General features: G+C 35.7%; 1 protein-coding gene across 6 annotated transcripts in view; it reads left to right on the forward strand.

Moving 5' to 3' along the window:
- The window catches only part of LOC120416736 (apolipoprotein D-like), a 40950-nt gene extending 23164 nt beyond the window's left edge, over positions 1-17786 (forward strand). For 4 of the 6 annotated variants that reach the window (XM_039578564.2, XM_052708187.1, XM_052708188.1 and 1 more), the window contains exons 3-6: positions 5434-5656; positions 5761-5912; positions 16967-17173; positions 17531-17786. In XM_039578564.2, the coding sequence (XP_039434498.1) occupies positions 5434-5656; positions 5761-5912; positions 16967-17173; positions 17531-17647 (699 nt within the window). In that variant the 3' untranslated portion in view covers positions 17648-17786. Of the gene's footprint in view, positions 1-5433; positions 5657-5760; positions 5913-16966; positions 17281-17530 lie in introns of all 6 variants that reach the window. The other 2 variants (XR_005605379.2, XM_039578566.2) reach the window with 2 other exon arrangements.
- The last annotated feature ends 6511 nt before the right edge of the window (positions 17787-24297 follow it).

The following is a 24297-nucleotide window of genomic DNA, read 5'->3' on the forward strand; positions in this document are numbered from 1 at the left end:
TCAGCCTGTGAAAGAAGGGACACACAGTTTTGCTTCAAGTTGGCAAACTGCTGAAAACAGTAAACATCATTAGACGACAAAATGGGAGGTTGCTTTTACTCGCTCTCCCCCTTTCTAACAAAGACGCAGGGGGAAGAAGGGAGGGAGCTTTTCTTTGAGAAACCTTCCAAAGTAAAGTGGTTAAGCGCTTAGATCCTGCTCGCTCATTGAGTTACACCATTCAGCTGGAAAAGTTTGAGCTTTGCGACGACAGGCACTGTGTAGTTTGCGTGTTGATAAATTCGGAAAAAAATTAATGAAATAGACAAAATCCTACATAAAATTGTTTTTTATTTGCGTTTTTCTTGCTTTTTAACTGGTAATGCTCTACCAAAACAAAAAAAAAGTTTTTTATATACTTTTAATATGCTACGCTTGATTTTTTTTATTCCGATATTGTTTTGATTCAAAAGAGCAAAAAATCAACTAAAGTTTCATTTTTAATACTGAAAATCATACCAATCGTTCCGAGACATCGTCTAATGAAAAATGAAAGCTTATAAGGTAACACTCAGGGAAATTATTTTTTAACAGAATTAAATCTTTAAGAAACAGCAACTCAGCAGCTCGATCAACAAAGTTGAAAATGGAAAATTGCAGGAAATTTTCTCAACTTTCAAAAATACAGTTTTTATTAGGGGTTCTTTTCCTTTGAAACATTCAAAACAACACAAAAATGTTCGAACATTTTAATCTAGAAATGCCTATAACTTGCAAACGATGAACTTTATCAAAGCAATTTTAAAAATATATCTAAAATAATAAATAAATATATAAATTAAAATTTAAAATGTCTCAAATGTATATTTCCGTTTACCAATTTTTCTGAAAAATCTTATATTACCTTATAACTAGGGTTAGTGAAATTTCACGATTTCGCGGACAGCGTGAAATCCGCGAAATTTGTCTTTTTTGTTTGTGTGAATTTGTAACGATTTTTCTCAAAATATTTTATCAAACTCAAACAGGAATAATTTTTTTTAAGAACTATTGTAGAATTTAGCGAAAGAATACCCTTGATCAATCACTAATATATGGTTAGTGGGGAAATTTATAAATTTCCTCAAATCATTTTTTTCTTCAGATAACATCAATATTTCAATCATAAAGACTATTTAAGTAAATTTTTTGAGTTTTCAATTGAAAAGCATGATATGAACCATTTGAAGAATTGTTTAGTTTTTATCAGTTTTTTTTAGGAACCAACAATATTTTGCAATATTTTTTTTAGCTTTAGTAAAATTTTTACTACTATTTTATTTGAAATGTTAAATTTCAAAAGAAATTAAAAGAAATAAGCTTTGTTTTATCCAAAATTAAACGAAGAGTATTTTTTAATCTTTGAAATTACCTTTTAAAAACTTTTTTTTCTAAGTTCTGTATAATTTTACCGATATTCGATTATTTGGGTGGATGATTCCCGTGAAAGTTGAAAATGCCACCTTTTTTGTTTTCTGTTCTCGTTTTGAAAAAAAAATCGATTTCGTTACAAATTATATTATTTTTGCCTATTGATTTTTAATTTAGTTTTTGAAAAGAGAGATAAAATTCTTAAAAAATATTTTGAGTGGGCTAAATGTCGCAGAAAATTCAAACTATTTTACTCATTTTGGCTGAATCTTGCTTTGATATGAAATTCAATAAAATGTAAACTGATCAAACAGAAGCAACTCAGCGAAAACAGTTTTGCTTTATTAGTCGAATATTAAAAAAGTAGTTCACTAAATGATAATACGCATGCCCTACATTGCATGCTCACCCATAAACCAGGTGGAAACTTTTTTGAAAATTATGAGATTTTTTTTGTGTCACGTTCAAATTTAGTGAAGATTTTTTTAGTTTATTGAAGAAGAATATTATATAATGAAGCATAAAAAGTAGTTTCTGTGATTTAAACAAAAGATTTTCAGTTGATTTTCAGAGTTATTTTAACAATTTTTCACGTTCCGCGAAATTTGCGTGAAATTTGGTGTTTTGAAATTAAGGTCCCCGAGAAATTTGCTATTTTCGAGCGTGAAAAATCACTAAGCCTACTTATAACCTTCAACTTTGCCCGAGACACGAAATCGATCAGAAAATCAGACTTGCATGAAAAAAATAATTATGCACAAGATGATAAAGAATGCATGGACATTAGGGTGACAAGAAAAAAATGAAAATTTTGGAAAATCATAAGAGATTCCCCCTGGCTCAATTCTTTAGATTAAAAATAAGATACTGTGCCTATGTTGAGCCAAATCGGCTAAGGGTTAAGGGTCGCTTTTTATCTTTGAAGTTTGTATGTGAAAATTCGGATAAATGTATGGAGAAAAGCAAAAAGTTAAAAATCCTGAATGTGACGGATGTGTAAAATTTGATGACAAAAAGAGTATTAGAAAATGCAATATACACCTGTCCGGTTGTTCTACAACCATTAGTTTCTAAAATATCTAAGGATTTTTTCGGGAGAAAAAAAAAAAGTTTTGCGGTGCTGTATATCGGAATTTCATGAAATTTCAAATATTTTTAGAGGAGCCCAAATATGCTAAATATGATCAATAATGCAGAAAAATGCATTTTAGATTGAATTCAGTTAATAAGATTTCTATTTTCATTAAAATTCTTTTGAAAAAAATATGGTTTTGCCTCCTGATTTTTCGAATTAATTTTGAGGACGACAAAAATTGTGAAATTCTTTTTGCAACGGCCTAATTGAACATTTTTATCACAAATATAAATTCAAGCAAAACAATGTAAAAGGGCTGAAGCCGAAGTGTAAACAAAGAGTCTATCCTGCTCTCGTCAGTTGAAGATTACATTTAGGAGCGACCACTTTGTTTACACTTCGGTTTCGGCCCTATTACAATAAATAATGCTTAGACATTTTAGAACTCATTTATGTTGAGATACCTGTTTTCATGATTAAGTATTTTTAAATAAATATTTCTGTTTTTTTTTTTTTTTTGTGCACAGAAAAAAAATGATGGAAATATTCATCAGGAATTGGTGACAGATTTTGTGTCAAAAAATGTGTTATATTTCATCAGGTGAATATTCATCAGCTTCTGACAAATTTTCATCTGGTTTACATTTTTACACATTTTTAAAGTAAAATTAATCATTAAAAAAGGTAATATTCAACCAACAAAAATTTCAACCTTCCAAAATTAAACTTTTTTTTCTGTATGGCTGTTCAATTTCTTATTTTGCTCATAAAAATAAGCTGTAAGTGAAGAAGTGTACAATAAAATCAGCAATTCAATCTTAATATTTATTCTGAAAAACAACGTTTTTCTAAAACAAATATTTTTAAATCCACTGTATCTTTAAGGGAGGATTTTTATGGATTTTTCGATGACCGACATCGAAAGCGGCTTTCGATGCTCATGGTCATATTTTGCCGAAAACTCATTTTTGTCAATCAGATTAAATCGCAAAATGGTTTGGATTGATATTTTATGGTAGTATAAGCACAAACAAACACATACCCATCGCCGGAAAGTTGCGAAAATGTGATTTTCCAACTTTTCATTTTCGATGCTCGAGCATCTTCAGACGACCGACATCGAAAGCATACTCACGACCATGCTTTGCTAAAATGCAAGCTTCCCTGCACCGTGCGGTACACGCGGTTCACTTGTACCTCGGTTTTGCTTTGCGCCTGCTTTGTTCGGTTTACACCCGTACCCGACTCTTTCGAGCCGAGGGTATTTTGACGACAATCTCGCATCGTCACCTCGGTTGTGTGTCTGGCACTCACCCGAGGCATGAACCCAGTGTATGAACCAAGGTGCTTCACTCGGTATTAAAAATGGAAATTTAAATTAAAAATAAAAAGACACGTCTCAATTTATTTTTACATTTAAGTAACAAAAAATGGCACACTACTTTAGAATTTTTGCTCGATGAAAAATACATTATTTCGGAATTTTCAGTACGCCATCAAATGGAACGTCAATTTTTACATTAAAGTTTCTTTTACACAAATCATCACCATTTGGGGTTATTCAAATATTCAACTGAATGTCTAAGCATTATTTATGATGCAAAATAATTTCTTTTGACACAGGACAAAGTTTCATTCAAATAAATAAAACAGCTTTTAAATTCTTAAATTGAAAATATCTGTCTAATTGGAGTAATGATCACAAATCATTGAATTCACTTTGGTTAATCTATTGGAAATTATTACTTTTCATTATTTTTCTAATCACAACTACACTGTGCCAATTTCTCGCAACAATGTCGTAACCCAAGCTGCTTGTTAGCGCTTCAAAACTTTGACTAAACCCCGAACCACGTGCGCCAGAACCAACAGCAGCACCAGTTTGCCGGCAGTGTTTCCTAATTCGATCGGAATTGTGGTGAATTGAGCAATTAATGAGCTGGAAAATTGAAACTCCAACTTGATCTTGGCCCATCATCTGCTCCAGCCGCGCGGTGACAACTGTTGGGGGACTGCGGGCGGCGAGCAAACTTGTTGAAAAGTTTCGACGCAAAACTTTTGATCCCTGAACCCTGTCGCCAAGTTTTATCGGCTTTCGTGGTTCCACAGCGATCGCAATTTATCGCTTGAGGTGGTTTTGGGGCCAAAAGCTCGAGTCGTATACCTTGGAAGATTATTATTTCGATACTTTTTGGAGGGAAAGTTTAGTTGACTGAATTAGCTAGTTTGATAAGAGAACTGTTTCCAAAACTGAAGTAAACCTCACTTGTCCCTTTTTAGTTGCGGGGACTTCACAGTTTATCAACATTGCCACTAAACTTAAAAAAAAAATCAACTTTTGACCCCCATCTTAAGTTTTTATATAGTTACTTTACGACTGAAACAAAAAGCACGATTCTTCGTTGTATCGTAACGATGCACTTACTTCTTTTAGGGGGGAACGTTTTGAACAGCAAAATGATGTTGTGTTTTGGTTGAACAAATTGCTGCTGCAAAGAGCTCACTCAAACCCTTTACCACAGTTTTTCAGTGGAAACGGCTACCGATAAGTTGTTTGATTGCTCTTAAAACAAAAGGACGAAAATATTACTTTGCTAGCAATTCTGTTGCCTCAAACAAGCTCACAAAAAGCTATATTTATGTCAATTGTTGTGTTAAAGGACAGTACATTGTATTTGAAAAAAAATACACCTCATAATCCATAATCCAAATCTATACAAACTAAACTTTTCCATAATTTCAGCGGGTATTTTTCGATATAAAGATGTTCTGAAAAGTGATTTAAATTTTGGCAAAAAAAATCTGAGTAGAAGAATTGGATTCGCAAAAACACAACATAATTTTGCATAACACCACACGTAACAACTCTCTTTGACGGGCAGCTAGTTTCCGGACTAGTCCTAACCTGCCAACCAAAAAAAAAACAATAAAATCTCATTTGTTTCCACCCCTCCATCCATCTCTGACAGTTCACCGGCGTGTGGTACGTGATCCAGAAAACCGGCACCGCGTCCACCTGTGTCATCTACAACATCACCAAAAGCGAGGACCCCGGCGAGTACGACATCGAGCAGCGTTCCCAGCGAGCCCCGCTCTCGGTTGGCCCCTTCAAGCACGAGTACAGCTACACCGGCAAGCTGACCGCGACCGACCGGGACGTGCCCGCCCGGATGACCGCTCGGTTTCCGTTGAGTAAGTGTATTTTTTTGCGACACAAATTTCACAAATCAACCCCTTATTCTCTAACAATCCTTCTACATTACTAAATCGACTCAACTTTATCTCTCCTGCCCCAGGTGTTGCCGGTTCCGCTAAATTTGTCGTCTTTATGAGCGACTTTGAAACCTACGCCGGGGTGTTCTCCTGCCAGAAGATCCCGCTTGGTCACCGCCAGAGCGCAACGATTCTGTCCCGCACCCGCGATCTGGACAAGATCTACGTCGACAAAGTGAGTCAACTTTATATTTTCAAACAAATAATTTTAAAACATATGATACTAATGATTAGCAGTTTTCATTTTATTGAAGCTTAAAACCAGAATTAAAAAAAAGTAAATTTTTTGCATGTTTAAATATTTTATGACGGAAATGCACCAAAAAAAAACCTTTCAGGATTTTATTGATTGCAATGATCAGCGATGGAAGAATCATCATCAAAAGAAAAAATCCGAACGAAACATGGCTCTCCTCTAACGCGCACGAAAGATCGGCAAAAGGAATAAAAAAAATCATCATACACTCAAACCCCGATGGTTTGACACCAACTGTTGTCAAACGAACGGGGTCACTTTTTAGTTTGACACCCCTTTTACACGGTGTTCACACGCACTACCAAACGTTTGTTTTGATAGTGTGCGTGAGCGCCATGTAAAAAGTGATAGTTCGTCACTTTTTAGTTTGACTTTGACCAACCAACGGTGTACAAACTTAAAAAGTGTCAAACGAAAAAGTGACCAACCACCCGGGGGTTGAGTGTATTGATTATTCGGCGGAACATCTTTTTAACTATTACACTTGCAGGTGTGACGTCACACGTCAAAAAATGATGTCGCTTTTTGTAGATGGGCAATGTGTGTAAACAAAACAAAACAAATAATTTAAAGTGGTGCTTACAAAGAAAATCACCAAAAATCATCAACTGATTGATTTTTTACGATGGGTGAAGAAAGTTTACATGCTTAAAAGATTTTTTTGCGATTATTCCATGGGGCCATCCATAAACCACGTGGACACTTTAAGGGGGGGGGGGGGGTATGGCGATTGTCCACGCTCCATACAAAAAAGATTTTTTTTTGTATGGACAATTGTCCACGAAGGGGGGGGGGGTTAAAATTTCAAAAAAGTGTCCACGTGGTTTATGGATGGTCTCCATTCCTGGTGTTCCATAGCCAGGAATGGAATAATCGCACCTAAATTTTAATTTTCTCAGTGTCTCTTAAACAACCTTCATTGTTCATCCCACGATATCTTTAAAACTATTGGTTTGATTGTCAATTTAAAAAAAGTAAAAGGAAATTTATTTTTGTTAAAATCAAGCCAAGCATTTAAAAACGTAAAAAAATATAAAAATGTTCAAAAATTAAAACATTTTGCGCCATTCTGAATTTAAACGTAAAGATACCATTTTGGTTTACTAAAAATGTAAAAATTTCAAAATAATAATTAATTTTTTAGGTCGTTTTAAATATTTTCAAAGGTTTTTTTTTAAGTTCAAATAATTACTTCATTGAAAGTTATTTTTCTTTTTTTGTATAATTTTGCAATGATCAGTTTATTTCTCTTTATTTTTTCAATTAAGTGCCTCTGTGCGTTGTGTTATGTGTTATTGTCATGTGTTATTTTTGTTGAAATGAAGCCAAGCATGCCAAAACGTAAAAAAATATAAAAATGCTCAAAAATTAAAACATGTTGTGCCATTCAGAATTCCAGCGTAAAAGATACCATTTTGGTTCACTAAACATTTCAAAAATCCAGTATAAGGGTTTTTTTTCCAAATTTTCAAAGCCCATTTAAAATATTTTTGAAGTTTTTCAAAAGTTCAAATAATTACTGCTTTGAAAGTTTTTTTTATCTTTTTTTTTTTAAGTATGATTTTGCAACGATCAATTTATTTTCCTTTATTTTTTCAATTAAGTGATTTCAATGCTCTATTATACTAAGCTTGCTGGGATTCTTATCTAGTTAGGATAGGTTAGCATAAGAGAGCACAGAGGCATCGATATCACTTAATTAAAAAACTGAAGGAAAATAAACTGATCATTGCAAAATCATACAAAAAACAAAAAAAATATTCAAATTTCTTTCTTCTAAGTAATTGTTTCTAATGCGAGTATCAGCATTGAAAATTTTTTGTTAAATACTTAACAAGATGAAAATTTGTTTTGTCACCCTTTTATTGAAATAAACGAATGAGAAAAGCCATTCGACTACAATTTTTTTGTCACGATACTTTTGCAATTTTAAATCAAATTAGGTAAGTTTTTGTTTCACGATTTTTTGGAAATTGAGAACACCAACCAAATTTTTGTTTCAAGATTTGGAAAATCGGGCTTGAAATTTTTAATTTATTTTTTTATTTCACCACCTCCAGCTGGTAAAAGACTTTGAATAGTAACGGCACGAATATTAAGTTTCGACAAAGAAATAAATTAAACAAATAATCGCAATTTTTGTCCAAACCTTATGACTATATAGTCATATATAGTCCCCATAGAAATTTGAGCCGACGTTCTCAACGATTTAGTCGGTTTCAGTCTGTTGAATCTACCGACTAATCGGCTGATTGTTTCACCGACTCTTATGGGAGCTTAACACAGGGATCGACCGACTAATCGGCCGACTAAATCGGCCGACTGCAACCGACGAAATCGCTTGATTAATCGATGCATTTAATCGGCGTTGTGGGTGAATCCGGCCGGCCGGATCAACCGGAATGAGCCTACTGCCAAGTTCACATGCGCAGGCTCTTCCAATACATTGTTACACCATGTGTAGCCCCCCGGAAGTTTTTGCATTAAATCTAAAAAAAAAACTAACCTCAAATCTCTTCGCTCCCTCGAATAATGATTGATGTTCCGGAAAGCTGTAGCAGGTAGAAGTGGTGTCATCATAAGCTAGTTGGCCGCATGGGCCATCTACCGGATCATCCAAAAGTTAGTTTGTCCGGATGCCCTTTGTGACCTGGCTTTGTTTTGAAGCACCTACAAAATTATAAAAAAAATCTAAAATAAATAACAATCTATCAAGATTTTTATTAACTCCACTTACTTCTTAAACTAGTACAGTAAATGATGTTCGACTTTATCTAAAACATACCCAAAATAACTGCTCTCCTAATGAAATAATATAAAAACAAGTGCCACCAAAATTTTCACTAAGTCCACTTTGTAAACAATATCAAAACCGATTTAATTAGTCTATTCGTAGGCCGATTCCGTAGGGACCGATTTAGTCTATCATTTCGTCGGTTTTGAGAACTGTCAAATTTTTATGGGGATACCAACACTTGAAAATCCTCTTCTATCCACGACTTTGCATGTAGAAACCAATAACAAATAGAAGGGTATAACTTGTAATTAACATTAAGTCTAGCCCGTGTGGATCAATCTGGCCGCGCACTTGACTCACAATCCAGAGGTCGTCGGTTCGAATCCCGAAGCAGGCGCCCTAATATAGGTATTAGGCGCCTCGACCCCGTGTCACACTTTGACATACTTTGGAGCCCAGGGCGGCAAAGACTAAGTGTCAACTTCGTTTAAAACATGTGATTTTGATGTACCGTCATCTGGGGCGTATCGGGACTACAGTCTAAATAAGGACATCAGTGTTTAGAGCACTTAAAGGTTTTAAATTTGGAAATGGATGTACACTAGGGTGACAAGAAAAAATGAAAATTTTGGGAAATCTGAAGAGATACCCCCTGGATCGATTCTTTAGGCAATAATAAGTTACTGTGCCAATTTTGAGTCAAATCGGTTAAGGCTAAGGGGTCGCTTTTTATCGTTGAAGTTTATATGGGGAAAATCGCTAAAATGTATAGGGAAAAACATCGCTTCAGGATTTTGGCAGCAGGTGGCGCAGGTCTCGCCCAAAATTGTCCAAGTGTGAGATTCTTGTAGGAAATTTAATTTCCTGCAACTTTGTCGAAGGGTGCAAGAAGATCCGAGTTGATCCTGATGAGTTATTAGCAATGCGATGAAAAGAAATTGGCTTATATACTTGAAAGAATATAAGGGGTATATAAGAAGTACATAAGAAAATACTTTTTACTAGAAAAATCATCAAAAATCAGGATCAACTCGGATCGTTTTGCACCCTTCGACAAAGTTGTTGGAAATTAAATTTCCTACAAGAATCTCACTCTTGGAAAATTTTGGGCGAGACCCGCGCCACCTGGCAGACAAATATTAAAACGATGTTTTTCTGCATACATTTTTGCGATTTTCCCCAACGGTAAAAAGCGACCACTTAACCTTTACTGATTTGGCTCAAAATTTGCACAGATACTTATTTTTGCCTAAGGAATCGAATCTGAGGGTATCCCTGATTTAATTTTTTTTTATTGTCACCCTAATGTACACATTTTGTTGATCCCAGTGTGTTCTAACCGAAACCAACAAGAAAAATCAAAATATTGTACTCCAACATGGTTAAAACTCCTAATTCGCCTCACGTGTCCCGATTCACCCCTGTTGACGGTATTATCTTAAAAAATTATCTAATCGATCAAAGGAAAAAGTTAATTTATACACCTACATGATCTACATAGAGTATAATCTTTCCGCGACTTTCTTGTTTGAATAAGTTGTAATAGGATGCATCTTTTTCTCACCCACTAGTTTGCAAACACTTTATACTTATTGAAACGGAAAAAAACCTTTTTTCAAAAGCTAGATAAACCACACCGCACCGTCAAACATTGTAAACAATCCACTCACCGCATGGCGAAAAGGTCCATCATCGTCAACCATCTCCAGAGCAGAGGTCCCCCGGCAGGGACCAGGTCAACCGTGCCACACCACCAGCATCAGCCGGTTTTCCGGATTCTTCGCCATGGCCCTGCTGCCAACTTTTGCGTTTGCCAAGTGGTGATAAAATATTCATGCCCCGGTCCGCTGAACCCGGGCCACTTTTGTGTACCTACCTCTCCCCCTCGGAAAAAAAGGTTCCCTTTGATGATACCACACGGGCCGGCTCGCTCACTTCCGCAGATCTCGTGTTTGCTCTGAATTTCGACGGCAGAGTTGGGCTAAAAAAGTCACTTGTTCGACAGGATTCGAGAGGGACTAGGAATGCAGTTTGGTTGAATATTTTAAGATTTAGAGTCTTCGAAGAAAATTATATATAAAATTGATATTTGATATGAACGCAATCAAATTTCAATCATATCCAGAATTTATTGAAAATTGTGATTTCATTGATTAAATTTTGTTGCATAAGTTAATAATGACCAGAAAAATTTAAGTACCTCTTCTTCTAAAGTAATTTTGTTATTTTCTTTTATTTTTTCAACCTGTCTAATATTTGAAAAAAAAATCAATTGCCTTTCATATTTCTTCTCGATTTGCTGGCAACCAATTCAAAATTTAAAGAGTCAATCAAGATTTGATATGAAATTATGATCCTTGGCATTTTTCAGGTGGGGAAAACAAATACTTTCAAAAAACTGAACCACCCGTTAAAAAAATCACTTTTTAATTTATTATAATAATATTCTAGTGTGAAAATGACCACCCTAAAAATTACGCAAAGCAGTCCCGAGTGTCACAGATCGCAAATCTCCCAGAGGAGCTTGCTTGCTGCAATCAAACCGCACAAGACAAACAGACTGTGTGTGTGGGAGGTTGGGTTGGCTGCAATCGCCGCATGCAAACTTGAAACCACCAGCTTTTTGAAAAGCTCCCTTTCTGCGAATGCGTGTGTGCATGTTCGTTTACCCCCAGCTTCTGTTCGTTAATGGCGACGCCCGGAACGAACGAGCATATCCTAGAGATAGGACAAACCGACGACCTGGGGCACGGAAAAAGAGCATTCAAAAGGTGTTGACAGAAGTCACTTGAATAAAATTTAAAAAAGAGGGGTGACTCTTCGATTGTTGGTGTGAATTTGAATTAAAAATAACTTTTTTCGATTTTAAAAGTAAAAGGTAATGTGTTCTCATGGATTAAAATTAAACCATTTAGATTTATCAGGATTAACTCCAACCCTCTCAGATCAAGCACCCTCAAAGTACACAAACAAACCACATCTAAAGCATCCATCCTATCCGTTTAATCCTAAAGCTCGAATAATGAGCGGAAGGACGACGGTGCACACAAGACTTGGTTCTGCAACGAGATGCCTTGCTATCATTCACCTCTACTCACCGTGACCAAATTAAAAACGTAACTCGCGTTTGCCTCGACTATTCACACCACGCAGCAGGATCAGGGATGTGAAAACATAGATAGAGTTTAAATTGAAAAAAATGGTTATTTCAAATCAAATCAAAATGAGCATGTTTAAAAAAGATCTCATGAAGGTTTTTCGCAGCACTTTTTAGGAAAAAAAATGTGTTTAACTCAATCCATTCAACAGTGAGTTTGAGTCAATTTCGCAAAAAATGCTAAAACTTAGCATATTTTTTAACCCACACGAGATACAGGCTAGAGACCAAGTGTCCCTGGGGATCAAGTCTCTCCACTCTCCCCTACTGTTGGCTTTTACGTAAATTAAAATTTACTAACAAATACATTTTTTTTAATGGCCGTTAGGGTGACCTACACCGTGCTAGGGTGGTACCAAAAATGGTAATTTTCGTTATTTTTTGCAAAAACCACATTTTGCAAAATATCACAGCTCCAAGCCATTTTAACCGATTTTAGCTGTCTTGGACGCAAATGAAAGGACCAACTTCTTTGTTTCGTAAAATTGGCCAAGGAATCCGATAAAAATATTTTCAGACGTAGACTCTTTGGTCAAGACACCATCAGAACGGTATTTTAAAGATTCATTCCACCTTTTGAAAGGTTAGGCTACATTTTTCGGTCTATAAATCTTTTTTTCTAGTATGTCTATACCTTATTTCGAGCGCAATTTCCTGGCCGAACTAAAAAAAAAAAACAAAACAAAACAAAAATATAATAAAAGTGAGATTCTTCTTGACAATTTATTGTTTTACATCTTTGTAGAACATACCAAAGCTGTGAAACTCGATTCTGGAAAGTTATTAGCAATTCAAAAAAAGTCATTTTCATATGAAAAACATTGTTTTCACCAACTTCAGGCTCGAGTATGGGCTAATGTCAACCAATTTCGCTCAAAATTGGCACAGTTGTGCAAAAAATAGAACAGAAATTAATTTTTCGCTTGTGGAACAGTGGGTCATTTTTTCTGTATCTTTTGAAGGATTTTTTTGATCGATTTGGTGTCTTCGGCAAAGTTGTAGGTATGAATAAGGGCGATATAAGGTAAAAAAAAGAGAAAATGATAAAAGGTAAAAAAAAATGGTGATTTTTAATTTCACTTTTTGTCACTAAACATTGATTTACAAAAAAAACACAATTTTTTTATTTTCTGGTATGTTTTAGGGAACATCAAATGCCAACTTTTCAGAAATTTCCAGAATGGGCAAAACATCTTTGATCGAGTTATAAAATTTCGAATCAATACTGATTTTTTCAAAAAATCGAAATATTGGTCGCAATTTTCTACTTCATTTTTCGATGTAAAATCGAATTTGCAATCAAAAAGTACTTCAGTGAACTTTTCAAGTTACAGCCATTTTTAGGTAACTTTTTTGAAAATAGTCGCCGTTATTAATTTTTTTTAAATTAGTGCCCATGCTTGCTCAACTTTGAAAAAAAATTTTTTTGAAAGGCTGAGATAATTTTCTATATTTTTCTTTTTTGAACTTTGTGGATACGACCCTTAGTTGCTAAGATATTGCCATGTAAAGATTTAAAAACACGAAAATTGCTGTGTTCTAAGTCTCAAACAAACAACCCACCATTTTCAAATGTAGATATCTCAGCACCTAATGTTCCGATTCTTAATGTTAAAATATTAAACATTCGTGAAATTTTTCGATCTTTTCGAAAACAATATTTTTATTTTTCTTTTAAATCAAGACTAACATTTCAAAAGGGCCAAACATTCAATATAACGCCTTTTTGAAATGTTAGTCTTTGTAGTATCCCTCGTTAACTATAAAAGTAGTGCCAATAGTTGAATCCCTCGTTTGTCAGTAGGTAGTGATATTTCAGGTACTTACAATAGCTTTTATAGCACAAGGCTTGGAGAGCACGAGCAGATCTCGAGTCGATCTCTTTCCCTGCCGACCGTCGTCGTGTAAAGTCGTAAATTGTAAACCCTTCTTAATATTAATAAAGTTTTAGTTAATAGTTAACGCGTGCATTATTTAGTCCGAGTCCGTACACTTCAACTTGGCGACGAAGATAAACGAAGTGAGTCGTAAGTAAATTTTGAATCTTTTGGTCGTCGCGTGTGCAAAAAGTGGTGTATAAGTGATAAAACGTCCAGCAAGTGAACACGTGGTGCGGTGAACATAACCTAGAAACATGCCGCCGAAAGAGGAACCAACAGCTGAAGGTAGCCAAGCCCCGGTCATCCGGACTGGTATGTTTGGACAGATCGAGCAGTTTGTGGTTGGTGAAGACTGGGACGAGTACCAGAACCGTCTGGAGATGTTTTTCATGGTCAATGAAACTTCGGAAGAGTTAAAAGTGCCAGTGATGTTTACGGTTGCCGGTCCAAGTCTGTACACTTTGGCCACGAGGTTGTGTGCTCCCGATAGTCCCCGTAAGAAGACGTACAGTGCGTTGGTTGATCTGTTTAAGGCGCACCTAGCACCGACGACAAACGTGGTTTCGGAGCGATACGCCTTCGGGAAGTGTGAACAGCTCGCGTCCCAAACGATCGCGGAGTTCGTGGTTAACCTCAAAGCTAAAGCACAGTCGTGTGAGTTCGGGACTTTCCTGTCCGATGCTCTGCGGGACCAGTTCGTCGTGGGGGTCTTAGACGAGGGCCTGCGGAAGAAGCTGCTGACGGAGTCCGGCTTGACCTTCGACAAGGCTTGCAGCATTGCTCGAAGCTACGAGGCCGCCCTGAACCAGAACAAGGAAATGTCGAGCCAGTCCGAGGTAAGGTTTGCGAGAGTTCAAAAGGTAAGTGGTCAACAGTCCACGGGCGGAAGGAGAGGCGAAGGTCAGGTGAGTAACAGTCGTGGTTTCGGACCATGCTTCCGGTGTGGACGCCATCATAACCCAGCAACGTGTCCGGCGCGTGACTGGAAATGCTACACGTGTGGAAGGAAAGGCCACATCTCTAGATACTGCGAAGGTGAGTCTGAGCAATCTGGTTCGGAAACTGATGATCGCCGAAACGAGGATCGCCGCGTTGCAGAGTTGTCAGAAAGCGTGGAAGTACTTCGTCTGAACATGTGCTCGGAAGTAAGTGAGTCGAAGAAGAAACAATAGTCTTAGTTTCAAAAGAAATTCAAGGTCGAGTCGTCAGTATTAGTCGTCAGTAGTAGTCGTCAAAGTCAAGTCGTCGTCAAAATGCTAGCAAGAAAAATTAACCAGATCTGGAGTCAAGTGAAACGTTTCATAATGTCGTCAGTCGTCAGTAGTCACTCTCAAAAAGTTATCCGGAAACTTTGGTGAGTCTCAGTTTGTCGTGGGAGAGATGTAGTATCCCTCGTTAACTATAAAAGTAGTGCCAATAGTTGAATCCCTCGTTTGTCAGTAGGTAGTGATATTTCAGGTACTTACAATAGCTTTTATAGCACAAGGCTTGGAGAGCACGAGCAGATCTCGAGTCGATCTCTTTCCCTGCCGACCGTCGTCGTGTAAAGTCGTAAATTGTAAACCCTTCTTAATATTAATAAAGTTATAGTTAATAGTTAACGCGTGCATTATTTAGTCCGAGTCCGTACACTTCAGTCTTGATTTAAAAAAAACTATTAGTTTCGAAAAGATCACGAATGTTTCATATTTAAAACAACTGTTACATCATCCATGTAAAAAAAGTTTTTAAAGCCCTCAAAATTGTTTAAAAATAACAACCATGCTAAAAGCAGTTTTCACTAGTCACCACTAGATGAAACTTGGATGACAACATTGTTTTGTTTTGTGCAAAAAATCTTTGACCGAGTTGTAAATTTTTGAATCAATACTGATATTTTCAAAAATCGAAATATTTTTTTAACTTCATTTTTCGATGTAAAATCGAATTTGCAAAAAAATTGAAATTTTGATAAAGTGCACCGTTTTCAAGTTATAGCCATTTTTAGGTAATTTTTTTTGAAAATAGGCGCAGTTATATATTTTTTTAAATTAATTTTTTTTGAAGAGCTGAGAAAATTCTCTATATTCGGCTTTTTTTTAACTTTGTTGATACGACCATTAGTTGCTGAGATATTTGTTAAACTGGCAACCCTGCCAAGTTGTTGACAGCACCGCGCGCTATTTTTCTTATTTTTATTATTATTAGTTTTAGTCAATAAACATCATTCGTGTGCATTCTCTCTCCCGAGCAGGACGTGTTTTACCTTTGCTCTGAAAGTCCAATAATATTGTCATAAAAACAGGAAAATTTATGTTTTCTAAGTCTCACCCAAACAATCCTCTATTTTCTTCGGAACATGTTGGTTTGGTTTTCAATGTTATAAACTTGTGAAAGATTGTCTGTAATTAATAGTTTATCAACAAATTTGACAAGCCTGCCTTTTCTACTCTTAAAACTTCGCGAAAATTCCTCAACCAAAAACATAAAACGACACGACACTGCTCTGAGAATCACAGTCGACCGCCTCGCTGGACACAAAAAAAGCCCGACTCAAATTCGCACCAGCATCAAACATCTGCCATCTCTAGCAGGTTCAAACACTATAATCAGGCAGGGTCTTCCCGGGTGTAAGCATTACCATCAGGACGTTCACGACGCGTACGGTTCCACCTCCTGCCTGATGCAATCGCTAAATTGCACTTCAGCGCATGGAGCATTTTCCACCCACTTTTGTTTGCCAGCTGATCCTGGCTTGGGATTCCTGGGAGGACCTTTGGAACTCGTTTTAAATTGTCATAGATTTGTAGTCTAGTTACAAATGTTTGTTTATGGTTGTTTTTAAATAATTCTAGTTTTTTTAACGATCTTCCCAAAAAAATATGATTCAAAAGTCGTTGATCTTCTTGTCTGTGAAAGCAGCTACCTGTAGACTTTGTCCTGTGTGACAAAGCGGTGTCCTGTTGCACTAACCCGGACTACACCGTTCCTGATGTAGATTAAATGGATTTTGCGCACCTTCACACGTTCAAGCAAAGATAATGAGAATGATGCAAAAAAAAACTGCTCAAGGGGAATCACTTAACACTATTGGTGCTAGTCTCGAGTGCACTTGGTTTGACTCTCTTCTGAAGCATTCTTGGAGGATCAAATTACGAAAAACGAAGTCAGATTTCAGCGTAATTACTAATCTTAATTTTAAATCTCTACTCTTTCACAGATCCGCAACCGCCTCGCGAGCTTCTCGGTGGATCCGTTCGACCTGAGCATCATCAACCAGACCGGTTGTCCGAAGGAGGGCGAAGCCGGCTGGAACATCCACGTCGACACCAACACCTTCTCGGCGAAGAACATCGCGAACGTGTTCCGCAAGGCCGGCGAGAAGATCGGCGACGGGTTCGAGTACGCCGTCAACGCCGGCAAAAAGGTTCATAACTTTATGTTTTGAGCTTGTTGAGCTTCCTAGAGGAAGAGCCACGTGGGTCTTCACCTTTTTTTTGTGTGTGCTTTTTTAACCATATTACGAATTTCCCGGTAATTGGTTGTTATTTTATATTTTTGCGAAACGAAATCCTCTTTGTCGAAAATTCAATTGAAATGGTACACCCCCTTGCGCTTGTAAGTCTCAAGCATTTCCAGGCCTTCTTTCCGGAAACCGTCCCACACATGAAGATGACGCAAATGTCCCGAAATTCGCATGAGTAGGGGAAAGGCACCCGTTTTCCCTCTCATGTGTGTGGGCTGCTCTTCACCAATGTAATCCGATTGTCGTTCTGTTTTGCAGATTTATAACCAATACACCGACTCAAGCAACGAACATGGCGCAACCACCACCGACAATGGCCATCGTGCGGAACGTTTGACGGTGTCACAGGAACCGGATGCCGAGTGGTTGCCTTGAAAAGGGGAACGGCAGAGCTATTTTAGGAGGAAGTGTGTCGATATGAATGGTTTCGAATAATTTACTCAGATTACATACGTCAGCGAAGAAAATTTTAACAAAATTGAGGCAAAATAAAGTGAAGTGACAATAAGCATAATGGTTTTGATGAGTTTTCTTATTTTAACTTAAAAAGAATTCCTCCTAGATTAACATATCCCAACGATGAATCTGAAAAAAAAAATCATTTGTTTCCCGTAAAATAATTGAGAACAGACTTTTTTTTATTTAGATAATATTGCCCGTAATTAGGTTTATTGTCTTTAAAACTATTTAGGGGAGCAACTAGTATTTCCAACGAGTTACTAATGTTACACATCAGCACTTTGATCCCAATTACAGCTTCTAGAATGCGTCTATGGAGCCAGTTATACTCGATCATTCAATGATTCGATCTTTCATTTTTTAAATTTGTTTTCATGAAAGGTGGTCTAAACATCAAATTATTTAAAAAACGATGGCGGGAATCGATACTCCAGACAGTTAAAAACACTCTCCATTTTGACCATTTTCCTAAGAGACCATCCACAAACCACGTGGACACTTTTTTGGAAATCTCACCCCCTATCGTGGACAATTTCCATACAAATAAAATCTTTTTTGTATGGAGCGTGGAGTGGACACTAAACACTAACAAAAAAATTCTAGCCATTCAATTAAAAAGAGTTGTAAATAGCATAATGCATTAAAACAGTTCATTTAAAATAAATCAAAAAAGTTTAGACAAAACTGTTATCTTTTGAAAAAACTTTTTGCAGTCTATTTCCATTCAATTTGTTTTTTTTTAACCATGTTTTTGCTCTATATTTTCAGAGCAATTATTGACATAAACATTGAAAAATGTTAACATTGGCCTTATAAAACTTTTTTCCGGATTTTGAAAAAAAATCAGGGTACTATTTTAGATTTTTTTTGAAAATATTAAAAGGATATGAAGAGTTTGAATATTTCCAGATGTTTGGGATTTTTTTAAACGCAGTCTGAATAAAACATTATTCAACACGACAGCAAGTTGAAAAACTAATCTTTCAATCTAAGAAAAGAAATAAGAAGGAAAAGGGATAGAAAATCGATTTTCTAAATCATCTTGTCTGAAAACTTACGATTCCAAATTATTTTGCCTTCCGCACTGAGGTTAAGCTATAATCCTGCTCTAAAAATGATTTTTTCACATAATGCTAGTAGACCCACCTTCATGTATACCAATCGAATCTAAAATTGAACAAATCTAGAGTTTTTTTTTATTAGGTCCTATAAACATATGAAAGACAATAGTTCATTGGTCCTTTTCAAAAAAAACTCTGGAGATGTCTGTCTGTCTGTGTGTCTGTGTGTTACCAAAATTGTCACTCAGTTTTCTCAGCACTGGCTAAACCGATTTAGACCAAACCGGTCGCATTTGACACAGTTTTGGGTCCCATATATCGAGTTTCAACAAAATTTAAGTTTCGATAAGAAGTGTTTTTCGCAAATATCCAGATGTTAGATAAATTTCATGAAATCGTTCCAAATATCACCATGTTATATATCGTTGGATAGGTTATTGAAATAACTCTTCAATGAGTCCTGAAAATTGGAAATCTGGCAACCCTGTCCCAGGTTATGACCACCTAAGTGATATTTATGTACTTTTTTGAAGCCAGATCTCACTTATTTGTTTGTCAACTGTGTCCAGATCCGTCATACGATCCATCGTTGGTTAGGTAATCGCAAGACGTGTCCAACGAGTCTTGAATTGTAAAGATCTATGAGAATCTTTTAGTAAGAAGTGAGAAAGGCACCAACCACATAGGTGGATTAAGTTAGTTTTTTCTAGATTTTTTCTATATTTTATTTGAATATTTATACTCTTCCCTCCAGAGATGAGGGACAAAAACTCAAAAATAACTGGGTAATTTTCCGCCAACTAACACAGTCGATTTGCGTGAAACATTGTCCTTAGGGGTAATTATGATCCCTGATCATTTTTTTCGATATCTCGTTACGGTTTTGTTTGAACATTCGACATGTTTTTTCAATAATTAGCAGCCTGAAATGGTGATGATTTGGAAATTTGGTGTCGAAGAAACTTTTATATAAAATTTTACGCCCGATTTGATGGCGTACTCAAAATGAAAAAAAGTATTTTTCATTGAAAAAAATACAAAAATAGTTTTAATACCGCTGGCATTATTCCTTACTCAACTGTAAACAAAATGGGACTTGTCATTTTATGGGAGTTCCAGACTTTTCAAAATTCTTAAAAGGTGATTAAAATTACGTCATGATTCGAATTCACGGACGCTTCGAAACCCGGACACCTCATCTTGTTTTATCAATTAACGTCATGATTCGAAATCCGGACACTTAGTAGCATATCATTTTTGTTATAGCTGACAAAAAAATCATGTAATAAGTTGGAAATGAAGAAATATCATCAGGATGTAGTATTCACAGTCAGTTTTAAGAGAATGCATTCAAAATATGTCTTTTCTAACAATTTTTCATCAGAATTTGAAAATTAAAAGACTTGTTGTGCTTCGAATCTCGGACATTGATAATAGCTGATGAATCGCACAAATTTGGACTGAAATGTTAGTGAATGGCATTCTTTAGGTCTCAAACAAGCTGTTAACATCAAAACAATCGATATTTTACATAAAAATTTGCTTGAATTTAAGGAAATCAAAACCATAAATTTCTGCTTTGCCCTCTCGCTGCACAGTGGGAAAAAAGGGCCCAAAAAATTACCGCAACATGATTTCGCGCAAACCATCGATTGCTATACACCAAAAGCTTCGTTTTTGCACCAGGAACAATAATCCGACAAAAAATCGCACAGCACGGACCGGTGGCCGGAGTACAGGCCACCGGAAGATCCAGATTTTTGGAAAAAGTTTCTGATCAATCCAATAGTGAGCTGATTCGCTTTCTTCTACCATGAATAGTCATAAAAAACAATCCTAGAATAATATTGAGCAGTTCTCTAGGATTTCGGTCATTCGATTTTTTTTGTATTTTTTAATCCGACTGAAACTTTTTTGGTGCCTTCGGTATGCCCAAAGAAGCCATTTTGCATCATTAGTTTGTCCATATAATTTTCCATACAAATTTGGCAGCTGTCCATACAAAAATGATGTGTGAAAATTCAAAAATCTGTATCTTTTGAAGGAATTTTTTGATCGATTTGGTGTCTTCGGCAAAGTTGTAGGTATGGATACAGACTACACTGAAAAAAAATGATACACTGTAAAAAAAATTTGGTGATTTTTTTATTTAACTTTTTATCACTAAAACTTGATTTGCAAAAAAACACTATTTTTAATTTTTTTTATTTTTTTATATGTTTTAGAGGACATAAAATGCCAACTTTTCAGAAATTTCCAGGTTGTGCAAAAAATCTTTGACCGAGTTATGAATTTTTTAATCAATACTGATTTTTTCAGAAAATCGAAATATTGGTCGCAAAAAAAATTTCAACTTCATTTTTCGATGTAAAATCAAATTTGCAATCAAAAAGTACTCTAGTGAAATTTTGATAAAGTGCACCGTTTTCAAGTTATAGCCATATTTAAGTGACTTTTTTGAAAATTGTCGCAGTTTTTCATTTTTTTTTAAATAGTGCACATGTTTGCACACTTTTGGAAAAAATATTTTTGAAAAGCTGAGAAAATTCTCTATATTTTGCTTTTTCGGACTTTGTTGATACGACCTTTAGTTGCTGAGATATTGCAATGCAAAGGTTTAAAAACAGGAAAATTGATGTTTTCTAAGTCTCACCCAAACAACCCACCATTTTTTATTGTCGATATCTCAGCAAGTAATGGTCCGATTTTTAATGTTAATATTTGAAACATTTGTAAAATTTTCCGATCTTTTCGAAAACATTTTTTTCAAAAATTTTAAACCAAGACTAACATTTTAAAAGGGCGTAATATTGAATGTTTGGCCCTTTTGAAATGTTAGTCTTGATTTGAAAATTTTGAAAATATTGTTTTCGAAAAGATCGGAAAATTTCACAAATGTTTCATATATTAACATTGAAAATCGGACCATTACTTGCTGAGATATCGACAATAAAAAATGGTGGGTTGTTTGGGTGAGACTTAGAAAACATCAATTTTCCTGTTTTTTAAACCTTTTCTTTGCAATATCTCAGCAACTAAACTGCCCCTGATCGCATAATTGTCCCATATGCATTTTCATCGATTTCGAGTTATTGATGCAGTTTGGTTCAAAATCGTGTGCTCTTTCAAAAGAGCATATAACATCCAGTACTTTGTTCAAGAAATCAGGAGGAAATCCAGTTTTTTCGCGAAAACTTAACACGTAGCCTTATGTATGGGACAAACTTCAAATGCGTTTTTCTCAGCTTGCTGTTTTTGCATATGGGACATTTATGCGAACATGGGCAGTAAAGGTCGTATCAACAAAGTCCGAAGAAGCAAAATATAGAGAATTTTCTCAGCTTTTCAAAAATATTTTTTTCAAAACTGGGCAAACATGTGCACTAATTTTAAAAAATGAAAAACTGCGACTATTTTCAAAAAAGTCACTTAAATATGGCTATAACTTGAAAACGGTGCACTTTATCAAAATTTCACTTCAGTACTTTTTGATTGCTAATTTGATTTTACATCGAAAAATGAAGTTGAAAAATTTTTACGACCAAAATTTCGATTTTTTGAAAAAATCAGTATTGATTAAAAAATTCATAACTCGGTCAATGATTTTTTGCACAACCTGGAAATTTCTGAAAAGTTGGCATTTTATGTCCTCTAAAACATATCAAAAAATAAAAAAAAATAAAAATAGTGTTTTTTTGTAAATCAAGTTTTAGTGATAAAAAGTTAAATAAAAATATCACCAAATTTTTTTTAGCGTATATTATTTTTTACCAGTGTAGTCCATATCCATACCTACAACTTTGCCGAAGACACCAAATCGATCAAAAAATTCCTTCAAAAGATACAGATTTTTGAATTTTCACACATCATTTTTGTATGGACAGCTGCCAAATTTGTATGGAAAATTATATGGACAAACTAATGATGCAAAATGGCTTCTTTGGGCATACCGAAAGCACCAAAAAAGTTTCAGTCGGATTAAAAAATACAAAAATTAAAATTGAAGAAAAAAGACCGATTTCGTAGAGAATTGCTCTATTAAATACCACAGGACCCATCGGAACCGGTTCCACCGATCTCCGGTGGCCACATCCGGAACTGCATTAGGAAACAGTGTTAACCAGTCATGCGACGTATCAAACTTCTTGATTTTGGATGAGGACATGAGTTATACACTCCTCTCTTAAAAACATGAAGTTTGATATGTCGCAAGAGTGGTTTCAGGAATTTGCCAAATATGATCTTCGGATGTGGCCACCGGAGAACCTGGAAACCGGTCACCGGAGGTAAAAATAAATTTTAAGGATACTCTCCATCCAAAATCAAGAAATTTGATACGTCGCATGACTAGTTTACACTGTTTCCTAATGCGGTTCCGGATGTGGCCACCGGAGATCGGTGGAACCGGTTCCGATGGGTCCTATGGTATTTAATATTATTCTAGGATTGTTTTGTATGACTATTCATGGTAGAAGAAAGCGAATCAGTTCACAATTGGATTGATCAGATACTTTTTCCAAAAATCCGGATCTTCCGGTGGCCTGTACTCCGGCCACCGGTTCGTGCAGTGCGATTTTTCGTCGGATTATTGTTCCTGGTGCAAAAACGAAGCTTTTGGTGTATAGCAATCGATGGTTTGCGCGAAATCATGTTGCGGTAATTTTTTGGGCCCTTTTTTCCCACTGTGCGCTGTTTCGGACGCCTATGAAATATTTCACATGAAATGTTTCGCATTTTTGGTAATCTTATAATTTTATTTTATTTAAGTGGTTACATACATGTAAATCGGCAAAAATGTCAGTGATTGGTTTGAGCACACACTTAAACTTTTATCAAAATCTGTTTTCAGGGCATTAAAATATATATTTTCATCTATTAACAAAACAAATTTGAAGACATTTGGTTGTATCATTACCGAGTTATAGCTATTTGAAGTTATCAGTTTCAAAAAACGGGTGCCACGATATCTCAACATTGCTTCGACCAAATCGGCTCAAAATTTTGGTGAAGACTCGTTAAACCGGTCCTGTGTGCATGACGAAGGCCGATTTTCAAAAAGTTTATTTAAAAAAAAAGATAAAAATATTTTTATGTTTTTCATATAAAAAATCGCCAGTTTTTGATTTTTGTATTTTTTGAAAATTCTAAATTTCAAAATCGGGCTTCTTCATGCACACGGGATATGTCTTGGGAGTCTTCACCCAAAATTTCAGCCAATTTGGTCCGTCCCATCTCGAGATATCGTGGCACCCGTAAATCAACTTGGTGTTCAGAGAAAAACGCTCAGAAAGTTAGACAGTTTGCTTTGCGCATGGCAAAATTCTGAGCTTAAATCGTCTCTAACTCAGTTAAATCATGAAATATCTTCATGAAACTTTCAGGAGTGATTGAAAATTATCTTTTAAGTGGATTTAATAAATTTTCTGTAATATGAAATTTTGTGATTTTCTACATGTATGTAACCCCTTAATTGTTTTGACATTAACTACAGCGTTCAAACAAACT

Source organism: Culex pipiens, chromosome 2 (assembly GCF_016801865.2).
Source record: "Culex pipiens pallens isolate TS chromosome 2, TS_CPP_V2, whole genome shotgun sequence".
NCBI lineage: Eukaryota > Metazoa > Arthropoda > Insecta > Diptera > Culicidae > Culex > Culex pipiens.